Here is a 17005-nt window from a genome sequence, read left to right on the forward strand (position 1 = left end):
TAAGGGTTCTTAAATATCATTGTAACTTTATCATTCAATACTAGATTAATTAATGGGACGTTATTATTTTTATTAAATCCTTGACTCATTTGAAGAAAAAAAATTATCGTCTAATATATATTTTTATTATTTAACTTGAATAGAATTGCTTTTTTTTTTAAAAAAAAAAAAAAAACTTATTGTATTCTGTACCAAAATGTAAGTCTGTAAAATAGGGAGATCAAACGAGATTGTGTTTCTGCTTCAACATATTCTTTTCAATAATGCAAGGATGTGAAGATATCTTTATTAGACGTTGAAATTCCATCTTTGTTATTATTTCTTTTCAGTCACCAAATAACCACAGACGGGACCAGGGCCAGTGGTCTTCCTATCTTTGCTCAGATTGAGAAATGAGAATGAGTAGTTTTTGTGAGAAACAAATAGTCAGAAAAAAGGAGGAGTAATTAGGATGAATATTGAAACAAAAACATAAAACATTAGGGTGACACTGGCTTATGAGTTATGAGGTAGGTAAGCGAAAATTCGAGCAGTGGCTTTCAAAATAATTTTTATAGCCCTCATGGGAACAAGACAATTCTTGTACAGTTGTACCAACACTGGCATGCATTTTGCACGGCACTAGTATTTATTCCAGAATTCTTTCAGGAATATTAACCATTTACAGGTTGTTTGGTTGGATAAAAATTGAGATCAAAGAAAATCAGGAGAGATGTGGCAAAAGGATATATTTTTACATTTTTTTTATTAAAAAATTTAGGTGAGTTGAAGGTCAAAATCTCATTAAAATTTGAGCATACAGAGTTTATTGAATATTTATAGAGATATTTACACATAGTCCATCAATAAACTCCTTGCATTATTTGGTAGTAGAGAAAAGAGAAAAGGAAAAATCTAATATGGCTAGAATTCATCAATTTTTCTTTTTCTTTGGCGAGAAGAAAACAGAGATAACATTTTGTACAATTATAATTTTTGCTGTGTTATTTCTTCTCTATTTTACAAGATTTACATGTATTAAGGATAATAGGGAAAAACTTATTTTATTTCTCTTCACTTTTTTATTCAATAAAATAATTGAAGACAAAATTCAATCTTTCTTTCTTTTCTACTTCTTTTTACTTCATTCAATCCAAAGATTCTAAAAAAATTTCAAATTTTTAGCTTATTTTTTCTTTTGTGATACTTTTTTAAAATTTCTGGCTAAACTAAAATAATCACATATTAGTTTATCCACACACTTAGTAGTTTATGCCATTCTTCTTTACATCCTATTTCTATCTTCTGTATTGAACTTCTTTATTTAACCAAAGTGAAAAAAATGAAGTGAAAGGAGATAAAAAAAATGGAATCAAACTCTTCAAAAATTAATTTGAGTTGAACTATAAAATTGAAACCATTTTTACAAAACAAATGGTAACCAGTGTCTTTAAGACATTGATTAAGGAACTAAAAAAAAAATATTTTTATCGGAATATACAAAACTATACTACTCATGACTTTTGCTCTCTTATGAATTTCACATTAAATATTTTTTTCTTTTTAATTCCTTACCTAATGCTGTAAGAACAATTAGTAAGACCCCTTTTAAAAAAACCAAACCACTTCATGAAAATGGTTAGGTTTAAAATGAGCTGTTTTCATAAAATCATTCTGTTCAATTTGGTTCTTTGAAGAAACCAAACTATGCATGAGTGTGAGAAAGAAAACCAAACCAAATCTATCCACCAAAACTAAACCTCTTTATTAAAATAAATCAGTTCAAATCAAATTATTTTTATAAAGTGATTTGGTTCGATAAAAAAAAACGAACCATATGCACAGTCCTAATTTGAATCCTATTATTTGATAGTCTTCCGTAGCAGTAGTAGTCTCAGATTGCTCATTAAACCGATCAAAAGTTAGAGCGGCACTATTGTCTAGAAGTTATATACAACTTGAACTGGTTTCAATAACATAGTATCCATGATTCTTGCACGTCTATATACGAAATTAAATGTGAATGATAAACAACAAAATCCAAAGAAAAAAGAAAAGCAGATAACGATCGTCGTCATATTACATATAACATTCTAGGAAAATCAGGTTTTGTACAAAGGCTTCAGCAGTTGCTGTAAATAATCAATAAGCTAGTGTTAGAACTCTGATTCTGAAAATGGATTCAACGCCCTTGTTTCGAGTGAAATAGCTAGTCTCTTAATATCAGCAACAACTACTCGTGGCATTAGACTGGGATGGCTTGTCCTTAAAAATGTTCTTTTTATTGCCCTTGGATCCCTCGGCTAAGAGGCTAGGTGTATCCAGAATCTGGGTGTGCACACAAACAAAATAAAAAATTATAGTCGTTTTCTATGATATTAATATATTGATTATCACGAATCATAGAATGTACTCCGTTTCCAAGTGTCCCATGTACCAATTTTTCTTTAAGCTTCAACTTGTGCTTCAGAATTAGGAGATATAATTACTGTTTCCCTAGTGTCAAATTGCTACTTTCACATGCTTGCGCAGTATAGATTTCTAATTAAACATTTCTGCCCTTCACATTTACATGTAGGAGGCAAATCAAGTGAAAATATTGGCTTATTATGAAAGTTAAAGGAGTAAATCATGATCAGTAGATCTTACTTGAATTATTATAAAAGATAAAGGACTCAAAAGGAAAGTAACATCATTTAATGTTTGAATTTTGGCCACTTATGCAGGATACAATGATTTGGTCCCTTTACTCTTAGTAAGACAATGTTCTTGCTTGAGTAGTATGGTTACCTCGTAAGAAATGCATGCAGTATACCAATTATGGACCAAAGTTTTGTTAGGAAATGGGCATATATGTCACTCAGCATACCTTCAGAACAAGCTCTTCAAAGCATTGTTGTACGTTAACTCGTGTTTTAGCACTGCATTCAATAAATAGGCAACCACATTCCCTGGCAAAGTCTACTCCCTCTTTCTTTGTCACAACTCTATCACCCTCCTGAAAAGCAAATATTATCCACCTTCATGTCATGTCCTCTAATGGAGTGCGAGAAATAAATTTAGCGATGATGATAATAGGTTATCAAGCACAAAGCATAAATCCAATAGTTGAAATATTCTTCTACTAAGGGACCGAAATGAAAATTACATTTGCCAATAGTAACCTCCTAAAATTGGTGGTTAAAAAAAAAATATTTAATTACTCATTTAATTTCTATAATTATAAAAACTCTCTTTTGGGTACCTTCTATAGTTCTCTTATATCTCTACTTTGCAGATGAGGTAAATATTTTATTTAAATTTCTTTGTATCTTCTAAAGCATCTATATTATTATTTGGTTGAATTTTTATATTCTACTTGAAAATTTATTCATTTATACCACTACTAGTTGAATAACCCGTGATTTGCACAACTTATATTGTTAGAATTAAGACTTGTTATTTTGGTATTAAAATATGTTGTTGTTATGTATATCATATAAGTTAGTATTAGTCAACATGTAGTAGGTGAAATTGAATGAAAGACCTTGTTTTAAGGGAGTGGTTAAGCTAAGTCAGTATGAGGTGTGCTGTGTTGCTTGTAACTTTGTATTTTCACCAACTACAAGTCACTTATGTATGCTGGAAAAACCAAAACGAAAATACAATTCTACAATTCTATCTTCCACCATTTTCTGCTGCTGGTTGTGATCTTTCTTTTATGCTTTCTTCTCCCACTTCACTCATGTTCAGTTTTTTGTTTTTCACTTTAACATGGTATCAGAGCTTCAATGATCTTTAAGGGTCTGTGAGAGAGAGAAAGATAATCTGAAAAACAGTTTGAGTGTGTGAAGAGAAAACCAGCAAGAAAACCTCACTCAAAAAACCTTCAACCAATGGCTTCCAGCAGTGGTTCCTTACCTCCACCTCCAGTGTTTGCAGGAGAGCATTATGATTTGTGGGCTGCCAAGATGAGAACTTATTTGAGAGCTCAAAGTCGGTGGGAAACAGTGGAAAATGGAAGCAATCCAGCTCCTTTACCCAACAACCCAATAATAAATCAAATAAGATTTCACACTGAAGAAGTGGCTAAGGAGGGCAGAGCACTTGCCATCATACCAGCAGCACTACATAATGATGTTTTTATCAAGATTTTGAATCTTGAAACTGCAAAAGAGGCCAGGGACAAACTCAAGGTAGAGTTCCAAGGCAGTGAAAGAACAAAGAGAATGAAGGTGTTAAATCTAAGAAGAGAGTTTGAAGCAATCAAAATGAAAGAAGCTGAAACAGTGAAGGAGTTTGCCGATAGGCTATCTAAAGTGGTAACAAATATTAGATTGCTAGGTGAAGAACTTAGTGATCAGAAGGTTGTGGAGAAAATCTTGGTGTGTCTTCCGGAGAGGTTTGAGTCAAAAATCTCCTCTCTTGAAGAAAACAAGGATTTCTCTCAAATAACAGTTGTAGAGCTTGTGAATGCTTTGCAAGCCACTGAACATAGAAGGTCCTTGCGGATGCAAGAAAATGTTGAAGGCGCTTTTGTGGCTAACAGAAAAGGCAAAGCTCATGGCAGCATCAACTCTAGGAAAAAGTCATTTGGTGGGAAGAAAAGTAAAGGGAAAACGCAACAAAGGAGGAGGTTGGAAAGACAAGTATCCACCTTGTCCTCACTGTAAGAAGAAGAATCATACAGAAAATTTCTGTTGGTTCAACCAGGAGTCAAATGTAGAGCTTGTAACCAGCTTGGTCATGTGGAGAAAGTGTACAAAAACAAATCTAAGCAACAAGGACAATAGGCCCAAGTTGCTGAACATGAAGAAAAAAACGAGGAGCATTTATTTCTTGCTTCTTGCTATTCAACAAGCAGCTGCAAAGAGGTATGACTCATAGATAGTGGATGCACAAATCACATGACTCATAATGCAAGTATTTTCAAGGAGTTGAATCAGTCCTACTTCTCCAAAGTCACCATTGGCAATGGAGAAACTGTTGATGTCAAAGACAAAGGAATTGTTGCTGTAGAGACTCCCTCAGGTACTAAATATATTTCAGATGTTATATGTGCCTGAGATAAATCAAAGCCTTTTGAGTGTTGGACAAATGCTTGAAGAGAACTATACCTTGCATTTTGAAGACATGAGATGCGCCATATTTGATCCCTTAGGGAGTGAGCTAATGTCTGTCAAAATGAGAGATAAAAGTTTTCCAATAGAGTGGAAACAAACAGCTATGCATGTTTTTCCTAGTACTGTAAATGATTATGTTTTGTGGAACAAAAGACTTGGTCATTTAGCTATTCCACTTTGAAGCAAATTAGCTCAAATGGTTTAATTCAAAATTTACCTTCCATTGGAAATGATGTTGATGTGTGTGATGTAAGCCAATTTGGAAAGCAAAGTAGATTGTCATTCCTTGCAGTAGCAAGCTGGAGAGTTACTGAAAAATTGCAACTTATACATACTGATGTGTGTGGTCCAATGAGTAACTTCTCTAAATGGAAACAAGTATTTTCTGCTATTTATAAATGATTTTATAAGGATGAGTTGGGTGTTTTTTCTAAAGCAAAAGTCAGAAGTGGTTGCTTCATTTTAGAATTTCAAGACTATGATTGAAAATGAGGTTAGATGTCAAATTAAAAAGCTCAGATCTCACAATGGGATTGAGTATACAGCAGGAGAATTTAAAAAACTTTGTGAACAAGAAGGAATTCAGCATCAATTCACTGTTCCTTACTCTCCTCAACAAAATGGAGTGAGTGAAAGGAAAAACAGGACAGCGATGGAAATGGCTTGGTGTTTGCTTTTTGAGAAAGGTCTTCCTAAGAGTTTTTGGGCTGAGGCTGTAAATACCTCAGTTTACTTGCTGAATTTGTTGCCTACCAAAGCCTTGAATGGCTAAACACCATTTGAAGCGTGGTTTGAAAGGAAGCCTTCGATGGAGCAGTTGAGAATATTTGGTTGTGTTCTACACTCATGTTCCAGCTGTAAAAAGAGATAAGTTGGATCACAAGTCAGAAGTTGACATCTTTTTGGGGTATAGTAATAACTCCAAAGGATACCGAGTGTACAATTTGGAGACAAAAAGAATTCTGGTTAGCAGAGATGTGAAGTTTGATGAAGTTTCCAAATGGAATTGGGAGAAATGTCAAGCTGAAGACAATTTGCAAGAACTGAATTTTGATGATGAAGAAGAAAACTATGACAGCGATACTGATTTTCCAGTAAAAGGTACAAGATCCTTGCAAGATGTTTATACAAAATGTAATGTTGCTGCATTAGAGCCAAAAAGGTATGATGAAGCTGCTGAATTTGAGAATTGGAGAGCTACCATGCAAGAGCAGATGAAGATGATAGAGAAAAATCAGACTCAGACTTGCGACTTGTTGATAGACCAATTAATAAAAATGTGATTGGTGTAAAATGGGTTTACAGAACTAAGCTCAATCCTGACGGTTCTGTAAACAAACTTAAGGCTAGATTGGTGGTAAAAGGCTATTTGCAGTAGCCAGGTGTTGATTTTTCAGATACTTTTGCACCAGTTGCAGGGCATGATACAATCAGATTATTGATTTCTATGGCAGCAAAACATGGTTGGAAAATCTATCATTTTGATGTAAAATCAGCTTTCTTGAATGGCTTGCTTGATGAGGACATATATGTTGATCAACCTAAAGGTTTTCAAGTTCCGGGAAGTGAAGATAAAGTCTACAAACTTCAAAAAGCTCTCTATGGCCTAAAACAGTCTCCAAGAGCTTGGTATAGCAGGATTGATAGTTATCTTTTGAAAAAGGGCTTTAGAAGAAGTGAAAATGAAGCCACCTTGTATGTGAAGAAGTGGAAAAATGAAATGCAGCTCATTGTTTCCTTGTATGTTGATGATTTGTTGGTTTTAGGAAATGAATCTGATTCCCTAAGACATGGAAAAAGAATTTGAAATGACTGACTTGGGTGAAATGAAGTATTTTCTTAGGATGGAGATTTCTCAGTCTAATGATGGGATCTTCATTTCACAAAAGAAATATGCTTTGGAGATATTGAAGAAGTTTCGCATGGAGCAATGCAAGCCTGTTGTCACTCCAATTGTTGTGAATGAAAAGTTATCAATAAATGATGGTATTGATTTAGCAAATGATTCTGTTTATAGAAGTATAATTGGTAGTTTGTTGTATCTGTCAGCAACAAGACCAAACATTATGTTTCCTGCAAGCTTGTTTTCTAGATTCATGCATTCACCTATTCAAGTTCATTTCCGTTCTGCAAAGAGATTTTTGACGTATATAAGAGGTACAACTGATTATGGTTTGTATTTCTTAAAAACTGAAAGTGGAGAACTTCAAGGATATGCAGATAGTGACTGGGCAGGAAGTGTAGATGATCCTAAGAGCACCTCTGGTTATGCTTTCTCATTTGGTAGTGCTGTTTTTTCATGGAATTCAAGTAAGCAAGATGCTGTGGCCCAATCCTCAGCTGAAGCTAAGTATATTTCAGCTGCAGCTACAGCAAATCAAGCTATTTGGCTAAGGAAGATTCGGTTAGATGTGGGTCAAATTCAAGATGGAGCTACTGTCATTTGGGTGGACAATAAGTCAGTCATTTGTATTGCCAACAATCCTGTCCAGCATGGAAGAACTAAGTATATCAAGGTGAAGTTTCATGACATTAGAGAAGCTGTGAAGTCAAGAGAAATCAGCTTGGAGCATTGCAGCTCTGAAGAACAGATTGCTGACATAATGACAAAAGCACTTTCCAAGGGAAAGTTTGAAATGCTACTAAGATCAAGACTTGGAGTTCACAAGAAAACTCTCAAGGAGGAGTGTTAGAATTGAGACTTTTCTTGTTATTTTGGTATTAAAATATGTTGCTGTTATGTTTCTGATATAAGTTAGTATTAGTCAACATGTAGTAGGTGAAATTGAATGAAAGACCTTGTTTTAAGGGAGTGGTTAAGCTAAGTCAGTATGAGGTGTGTTGTGTTGCTTGTAACTTTGTATTTTCACCAACTACAAGTCACTTATGTATGCTGGAAAAACCAGAACGAAAATACATTTCTATCTTCCATCATTTTCTGCTGGTTGTTGTGATCTTTCTTTTATGTTTTCTTCTCCCATTTCACTCATGTTCAGTTTTTAGTTTCTTACTTTAACATATATTTATAGGAAAGGGTAATTTCAAATTATGTTAAAGTATAGTATATAAATATATTTTAATATTTATAGAGTATAGAATATTCTTATATGACACTAATATAATATTTATTCATTTTTCTATTTTGGCAGCAATTGCAGCCACTGATGGCGCTATCTGAAAATGCACCGCTATTCGAAACTTTGTAGTGGTCAATGGTCCTCCACACAGCTATAACGTGACCATAGTGCCCTATTGATACGTAATTACAAACTTAACAAGAGTCAAGAGAAGATACCTTATCCACTTTGTTTCCAACAAGCATCTTGATGCATTCCGGATTTGTTGAATAAAGGTCTATTTCCTTTGCCCATATTTCAGAGAGATTCGTAAACGTTTCCCGCCGAGTTACATCATAAGCTGCATAAGTTTGAAAAACAAAATGCAGTTACTCAGAAACAAAAATTTCAATAATGCATCTTTGGGGTGGGGGCACTCCATTTCCTAATTTCCAAATCAATGCATCATTTCCATACCAATCTAATGCATCTGATACAGATATGAGATATGCCAACCATTTCTTGGTGAATTCGATCAACAACCTATAACGAAAAAATCATTTTGGCTATTGAATTGCCACAGCTAAATTCACTTAATAAGCCAAAGCATGATATATGTATGAAAGCATTTTCTTAAGCAGACAAAGTGTACACAATAAGAATCAATTTTATCCTACAAAATCATTGTGATACCAGAAAAAGTAGAACAATTATTTAGTCCTTCCGTCCCTAATTATTAAACTCTTTTAATTAATTCACACCTCTTAAGAAAAACAGTTAATTTAGTTCATCACATTAAATCTGCCAATTATAGGTACCATCATTTCAAAATTATTCTTTTCTTATCTCTCTTTCCACTTAATTGTTTCTCATTAATGTTTGGATACAGAATAATTAAATAAGGATATGTAAGGGGAAAAATAATTAATGCATCTAAAAATTAGAAAAAAATCTTATAAAAAGAAATAAACAAATTTATGAAAAAAGATCTTATAATTAGAGACCAAGGGAGTATTACTTTACCTTCATCATGAAAAATTAATTGGTTATTTCTCACAATAAAACTAATTGAAACACTCTAAACCAGGCTTAAATATTTTCTCTTCATTTCTTATTATAACCTCAGGGACAAGATTTGAATCCAATTTTTTGCTAAAAAGTTCACTAAAAAGTCTGAAACTGCTGCCAAAGAGGACTTGCTTCAAGCCAAGCAAATAAGCCAGACAAATTTAGTTTGGATAGTGAAATTAAGATGACTGGGTACTGGGGTAGCAAGGGACTGCATAGGTCAACATTGAAGTTTAGACACTTGGTGTGATTCTTGAAAAAGTTACCGTTTATTCAAAAAGTGGTTATCTTGCCCCCCATTCAAATAGCTTTATGACTCAAAACTTGTTAAGGCCTGCAAGAAATTAAGTCTTTTTAATTCTTTATACAAAGTGCTTCTAAGCTGCTGAAGCTTCTTCAAGAAAAGATTATTCTTGGTCTTATATGATTCTATGAAGATAACCTAAAACTAAAAATGGTTTCTGACATGGTTCTGTAAAGATGAACTTTTTGAAAATGGACAAGCAATGACTATTGAACACGAAAGTAAATCTCTGCTTTACTTTTTTATTTGTTTTTTGCTTATTTTTTTCTCAATTTAGAAATAACTCAATGGACAAAATAATTTATAAAAATAAAAAATTAGCCAATGACCTAGATTCAATTTAAATAAATGGTCATGATTCTTTACTGTCAGTGACTTATAACCCACGTTAACAAAAGGGTCTATTGACATAATACTTGTAGTTTAAGGATTGACCACAAAAAAAAGTCAAAGTTGAAGATATTTATTATAAAAGGTGTATCATTTAAGATATTTGTGTACACTTTTTATCCTTTTGTTTTAAGTATTTGCTTACCAATACCTTTATCATTTATTCAATCAATGCATAGTTAAGCTCTTTCAAGCAACATGAATGGGTTTCAACTCTCACAATGATATTGAAGTGGTATCCCAAGATTCAGTATAGGTCCAGAAGATGACTTGAAGGTGTATGAAGTGTATTAATCTATAAGTAACCAAATAGCTGACATGCTTAATACATGCTTGAGAGCATCAAGAAAAGATTATTTCAAGATTGCTGCTTCACTAGTCCTTAAACATTAGAACATTAGTGTCCCTCGTTTCAACAATGCTTGTTATAGCTACCATTAAATGGACCTATATGCTGATCATCACCACTTTGAAAATACTACCTTTATGGAATCCATTTGGTGTGATTATGTGAGGCAAAAGAAGGCCTTAACTAAGGATTAAAAGACATAACTTTCACAGAAGAAACTTTTGGCTTGAACTCCTCTCACCAAAGAACTAACTCACTCAAAACATCATTATATAGCAAATCACATACTGTACCAAATTGCCTAAGTCATAGTATAAAGGCACGGGTTAACATTAAAAAAAAAGAAAAGGTAAACAACTTATCTGTGCCATCCTACAAAATATTATACTACATTCCATTCTAGGTTCCCATGCAAATTCAAAGCATTTCACCCAATTAATAAATATTACAGGGAGGATGGTGAATGAAGAAGCAGATAATTGAAACTCACCCATAATGATCCCTTGAGCACCTCGGTAGTAAGAACTTATCAATGTTCTGAATCTCTCTTGACCAGCTGCATAATTAAATCACCATATCCATACTTAGTACTACTACTAAGCAAGGATTTCAAAAAACATACATTTTATAAACTATAAAGTGGAACATCAATCAATAAATAAACAAACATAGGTACACACCTGTATCCCAAATGGCAAGCTTCAGCTTTTTACCTTCCATTGTCAAATACTTGACTTTAAAATCAACACCTACATTGAGGCATCAAACAAGACATAAAAGCATGAAACTCCATATCACAATAAATTATAAGGTGGCGAGACCACCATGTGTCATGGTCCCAACTAACCTCTACATGACATACTCAAGTTTTTAATTTATGAGAAAAATTAATAATACTTGATTGCATGTGATGGAAAAATTAGTAGAGACCATGATGGTCCTAGCACACCTCGTTTTTACAAATAATCAAAGAACATTATGCATAACAAGAACAATAGTGACATTCCACAGAGAATAGCAAACTGTAACACTAACAATACTATGGCCTATGGCATGACTATGACAATGACAATGAGATGCATAAACCTTGATTCAATGACAAAGGCACGTGAGTTATGGAAATTTTTAAAGAAAAAATGAATAAAAACGAACCAATTGTGGGAGAAAGATCTTCAAAGGAATCAGATGTGAAACAGAGGAGGAGACTACTCTTGCCAACACCTGAGTCCCCAATCATCAACAACTTAAACAAATATTCGAATTCCTGGGTTGAACTCGAATCCATCGCAATAAACTGATTCAATAATGAAATAACAATTCAAAACAAATAATTAAACGCCATTGTTCGTTTCAAATAGTATGAACATTGAGCAAGTATCGATTCTGAAACTCATCTCGTTGATTGATTAGAAAAATGTGCATTGGCATTAAGATAGTGTGATTAAAAAAGAGAGAAATTTGCATACCTAAGAAATAAGAGAATCAAATTCTAGAGAAACTGGTAGCAGAGGAAATTCAGGATGAAATATTAACAAGGAAAATAAAACGGAACTGTGTCCGAATTACCAGGTCACAGTTTCACTTTTTTCTTTTATTTTTTTTCCCTCTTCAGGATCTGAATCTTTTCTAATGATTATTGTAAAATTTTAATTTTATCACCCGACCCTTGTTGCATCAACAAACTTAACAAACATTAAAATTATTTTTTTGAGGAATAAAAATTAAAATGATAATCGATAAAAGAACAAACATTCAAATAAGTTGGAAGATGTAACAAATTACAAAATAGGATGTAAAATGGACACCCAAACTGTCTTTTAACGTACCAAAAAGTGAATTGGGTTTAGTTTTAAGATTCGGTTGAAAGTCAAATTCCATCCAACCTGTGATTAGTTACAAGTTGAGTTGAACTTAATTATTGAACTACCAATTTTTTTTTTATCAAAAAGAAAGAAAGTTATAAAATATACTAATAAATTCACTTATCAAATGAAATAAATAAATAATCTAAACATAATGATTTGTTACTAAATTGTTTCTGCACAAATTCTTTTCAAAAATTATCATTATATGTTGAACAAATGTAGAGTAAAACAACAAAACATGAAATCTACAATATTTTATATAACATTATGTCCAATAAAGTAATATTTTTAAAAAAATTGCTGAGAAAGTAACATGAAATCTACAATATTTTATATAACATTATGTCCAATAAAGTAATATTTTTAAAAAAATTGCTGAGAAAGTAATATTTAACTAACACACATATAAATAAAGAAAATTTTAATATAAGCAATAAAGATTTTATGTAAAAAAATATAATAAATAAAATTTAAAAATTATTCAAGTTGAGATTTAGAAATTTAGAATCTTAACATACAAAGAAATTTTCATATATTTATTTTTAACATAAAATAAAAATAAAAATAAAAATATTTAATAATTTGAAACATTTTAAAAAAGCAGGTATTAACAAAAATTAAGTCAAGTATCACACAAAAATATATAATAAGAGATGTCATTTCATTACATTTAAAATAACAATTAAATTTGTAATATAAAGATTAACAGGAGTAAATTCCATCAATTATTGATATGGTAATAGCAAAATTTTAATATCGAGTATGTGTTTTCACTTTGTCAAGCAAAAAATCACGCTAACCATTTAAAATGATGATTTTCATGAAATGGATTGGAATAAAATCGCCCTTTTCAATCTGTCTGTTGAGTGTTGAACTTTTAAAATAAATAAGTTAGTATTTTTTTATTTTTGATCCTTATAGATTCATTTTTTTAATTTTAGTCGGTGTTGATATTTTTCAATTTTAATTTCGGTAAACTTTTTTTGTTTATTTTTAGTTTTTTTATGTTTGTGTCTTTCCAATTTAAGTTTATTTAAGATTCTAACTTTTTTTTTCATTTATGTCCTTATAAGATCACCCTTAGAAGGACTAAAGTTGAAAAAAATATAAATTTAGATAAACTAAAAATGAATAAAATATCATATAGGATCAAAATTAGAAAAAAATAATTATAAGAATTAAAAATGAATAAAAATTTTAAAAAATACAATCTTGAGAACAAAAACATATTAAATCCATGAAATGACTTATATGTTTGTCCAAGTGAATTTGGGATTAACTAATGAGCCCTATGCCCTTATGAATTTGAATGTCTAAGCCCAACTCCGTAGCACGTGACCCGGTAAAAACTGATATGTGGATTCTTTCGCATGTCCAACTATAATCCTAGAGGATAGTTTGCCGTTCAAAAAAAAAAAACTATAGGATAGGAAGTAATTGAATGCATGTTTGGAAATGATTATATATTGTCATTAAAAAAATTATTTTAAAAATTAAAAAAAACTGCATGATTGTTTTTTTAAAATAAAATAAGCGAAACACACATTTTAATTTATGATATATAGGTTAGTAAAGAAAAGTAAGGAAAAAAAATAGACAATTTTTCCCCATTTAATCCAAAAGTACAATGATCAAGGTTTTTTTTAAAAAAAAAAACATATTTTTCTTTAACTTTGTGTTGATGGATATAAGCATATCGCTCAATTAGATTCAATGGTTTTGTGTTTTAGCTTATTGACTTTTGTTTGAAGTTATTGGATTGAAATATTTTAGTTTTCAAATTTCCTCTAATGTAAAAGTAAAAATACTTCCTCTATTTCAGAACAAAATTTATTATAAAATATATGTTCATTTTACAAACCAATCTTATATGAATTTTTTTTTTAAGGATACCCTTAATAAATACTTAGTGGGACATAAAAAGAATAAATTAATTATTAATTAAAGAAATAAATGATATATTAAAAAGTTGTCTAATATTTTCTTTAAAATTTAACAAATTAATTACATTCCTTAATCCTTAATACTTGTACAAAAACCTTAAACGTCATATATTCCAGAACGAAGTAACTAATTTTATATTAATTAAAAATTTAGTTAATATCATTTAATTTTCTTAATCTCAAATAAAAATAAAATTATTTCTAAAATATTGTTAATTGAAACTTGTTATCATAATTAAAAATGAGTGTTTAAAAATAAAATGAAAAATGTTTTAAGAATGATAACATTAAATATGATAAAATTAGTTAGATTTATTTATACTTAAGTTTAACATATAACACAACTTTTTTTCTTATATATATGAGTCTAAAGAAAATAACTCTCAATAACATAAATCATTAAAGGTTTAGTTAATAAGTGTCCTTAGAGCATTGATTAAGAAATTAAAAAGAAGAAAAAAAAATATGTATTATATAAATTATAAGAAAACATAAAAAAAATAATGGATGATACAATTTTCTATCTTTCAATAAAAAAAATATTTTAATTTTTTTAATCTATACTCTTAGAAGAACATTGATAAAAAAATTATTTGCCATAATTAAATCCATATACTTAAATCTAATTTAATTATTGACTTTTGTCTTGAGTAACAAACTAACCCGATAAAAAATTAAAATAAAATAAGTGCATACCTAGGCATAGGTGAGTGTAAAGTTGCACCCCTGTCAAGGAAAAGGTCTGTAACCTAAAATATTGCTACGTGTCACAGGCGAATTTAAATGTCCCAAAAGAACTTTACGTGTTACATGATCCCGTGATGAGCGCGCGGTTCCATCTCCACGGGACGGAAACCCAATAGGCCAGTACCTTTAACAAATGTGTCTTACTAGTACTAATTAAATATCTTTCCACTTTTTTTTTTTAAAAAAATAATTTTTATTTCATTTATTTTGTTCTTGGATTCTCTTTTGAATTGTGTTTTGATTTGAATTTACGAATTTATGCATGTTTAAATTAATTTATTTGAGTTTAACTTGTGTGGAAAATATCTTTTTAATAAATTTTAGGTAAATTTAATAAATTTGATATTCATGTTTTTTAATAATATCAAATCCTTAATTATTATGTAATAGTGATATTGGAAGGAGGGACTCACCAAAAGTTAATTAACCACCTTCTTTGGCAAAGATTAATTAATAATAAAATTAATGAATATTTTGCATTATGTTAAAAAAATTTAATTTATTTTGTTTTCATATAAGAATTGATAATAACCGGCTGGGTTGACGGAGGAATATGCGGGTGCAGCTTTGGTTTCGCACGTGGTTTCGATTTGTGTTTTTTATTTATTTGTGGAAATTAAAAGAACAAATTTACATCCTTTCAAATGTCATCTTTATTTCTTGTCGGAAGATTGTAGTTTTTGTTCAGAAAAGAGGTGAGAAATTGCTTTTTTGACTACTACCGACCAAATCATGCCTGTTTAATAATTTTGTATTTTTGTTTATTCTATAAATGCCTTAAGTAATCCTGTCTAGGTTAGCTTTGTTATTCTTAGTCGGTCTCAAGCCCGGATAAAAGGAGAGGGTTGTGTTAGGCTTTCGACAGCCAACGTAAAACTTTGTCGAATCTCTACGACATGGATCAATTACGTAATAATGTGAATGCTAGGTCGTTGCCCGGAAGCAACGCGCTGTATGGCTCGAGTACAGTGTCAAAAGAGCAAGGGTCGCTGCATCGCCACCCGGATGTAGTGATAAGTAAGCAAGGGTTCCCACATTTTTTAGAACGGGTGTGGGTAAAGAAGCTAGTTCATGACAGAAGGATTTGCTTTGGTACATGAAATATAGGCACACTTACTGGAAAATCTATGGAAATAGTGGATGTTATGGTGAGGAGGAATATCAATTTTATGTGCCTACAAGAAACTAAGTGGACAGGTGAAAAAGCGAAAGAATTAGACAACTCGGGATTTAAGCTGTGGTATACGGGAAAAATCAGATCAAGAAATGGGGTAGGGATTATTGTGGACAAGGAGTGGAAGAAGGATGTCGTGGATGTAAGAAGAGTAGGAGATCGTATCATCGCCTTAAAATTGGTAGTGGGACAGGACACCTTTAATGTTATTAGTGGGTACGCACCTCAGGTTGGGTTAGCAGAACACTTTAAGGTAAAATTTTGAGAGGATCTAGAAGGGGTACTTCAGGATATACCCCAAGAAGAGAAAGTTTTCCTAGGAGGGGATCTCAATGGACATGTAGGTAGCGTGGCTAGAGGTTTTGAGGGGGTGCATGGGGGTTTTGGCCTAGAGGAGATGAATGGGGAGGGTAAATCCATCTTGGAGTTTTCGGAGGCTTTGGATCTTTCTATAGCCAATACATGGTTTAAGAAAAGAGAGGAACATCTTATCACTTACAAAAGTGGAGGGACATGTTCTCAGATAGATTTCTTCCTTATCAGGAAGTCTGATAGGAAGTATTGCTTGAACTGTAAAGTTATCCCGGGAGAGAGCTTGACTACCCAACATAGAGTTTTGGTTATGGATGTAAGAATTAGAGATAGGGCAAAGAGAAGAAGTCCTATGGTAGCACCAAGGATCAAATGGTGGCACTTGAAGGGTGAGAAACAAGGAATCTTCCAACAAAAGATATGGGAGGGATGGTTTGGACAATCACAAGGAAGTGCAAATGATATGTGGAACAAGATGTCCCAAGAGATTATTAAAGTGGCTAAAGAGACGTTGGGTGAATCTAGAGGTTTTGGACCTAGGGGTAAAGAATCGTGGTGGTGGAATGAAAGTGTTCAGAGCAAAGTTAGAGTAAAAAAGGAGTGTTTCAAGGAGTGGTCTAGGTGTAGAAATTCTGAAACTTGGGATAAGTATAAGATAGCTAGAAATGAAACCAAAAAGGCGGTGAGTGAGGCAAGAGCCCAAGCTTTTGACGGAC

At 31.9% G+C, this 17005-nt stretch overlaps 1 protein-coding gene across 1 annotated transcript; it reads right to left on the bottom strand.

Moving 5' to 3' along the window:
* Positions 1 to 1900: 1900 nt before the first annotated feature.
* On the bottom strand, positions 1901 to 11945 carry LOC114410089 (ras-related protein RABC1-like). The gene is made up of 7 exons (XM_028373863.1): positions 11715 to 11945; positions 11401 to 11542; positions 10929 to 10997; positions 10739 to 10804; positions 8377 to 8498; positions 2849 to 2977; positions 1901 to 2307 (listed from the first exon to the last, which is right to left on the bottom strand). The coding sequence occupies exons 2-7, from the start codon at positions 11531 to 11533 to the stop codon at positions 2203 to 2205; spliced, it is 624 nt and encodes a 207-aa protein (XP_028229664.1). The 5' UTR covers positions 11534 to 11542; positions 11715 to 11945; the 3' UTR covers positions 1901 to 2202.
* Between the last annotated feature and the right edge of the window lie 5060 nt (positions 11946 to 17005).

Source organism: Glycine soja, chromosome 4, assembly GCF_004193775.1.
Source record: "Glycine soja cultivar W05 chromosome 4, ASM419377v2, whole genome shotgun sequence".
NCBI classification, from domain to species: domain Eukaryota; kingdom Viridiplantae; phylum Streptophyta; class Magnoliopsida; order Fabales; family Fabaceae; genus Glycine; species Glycine soja.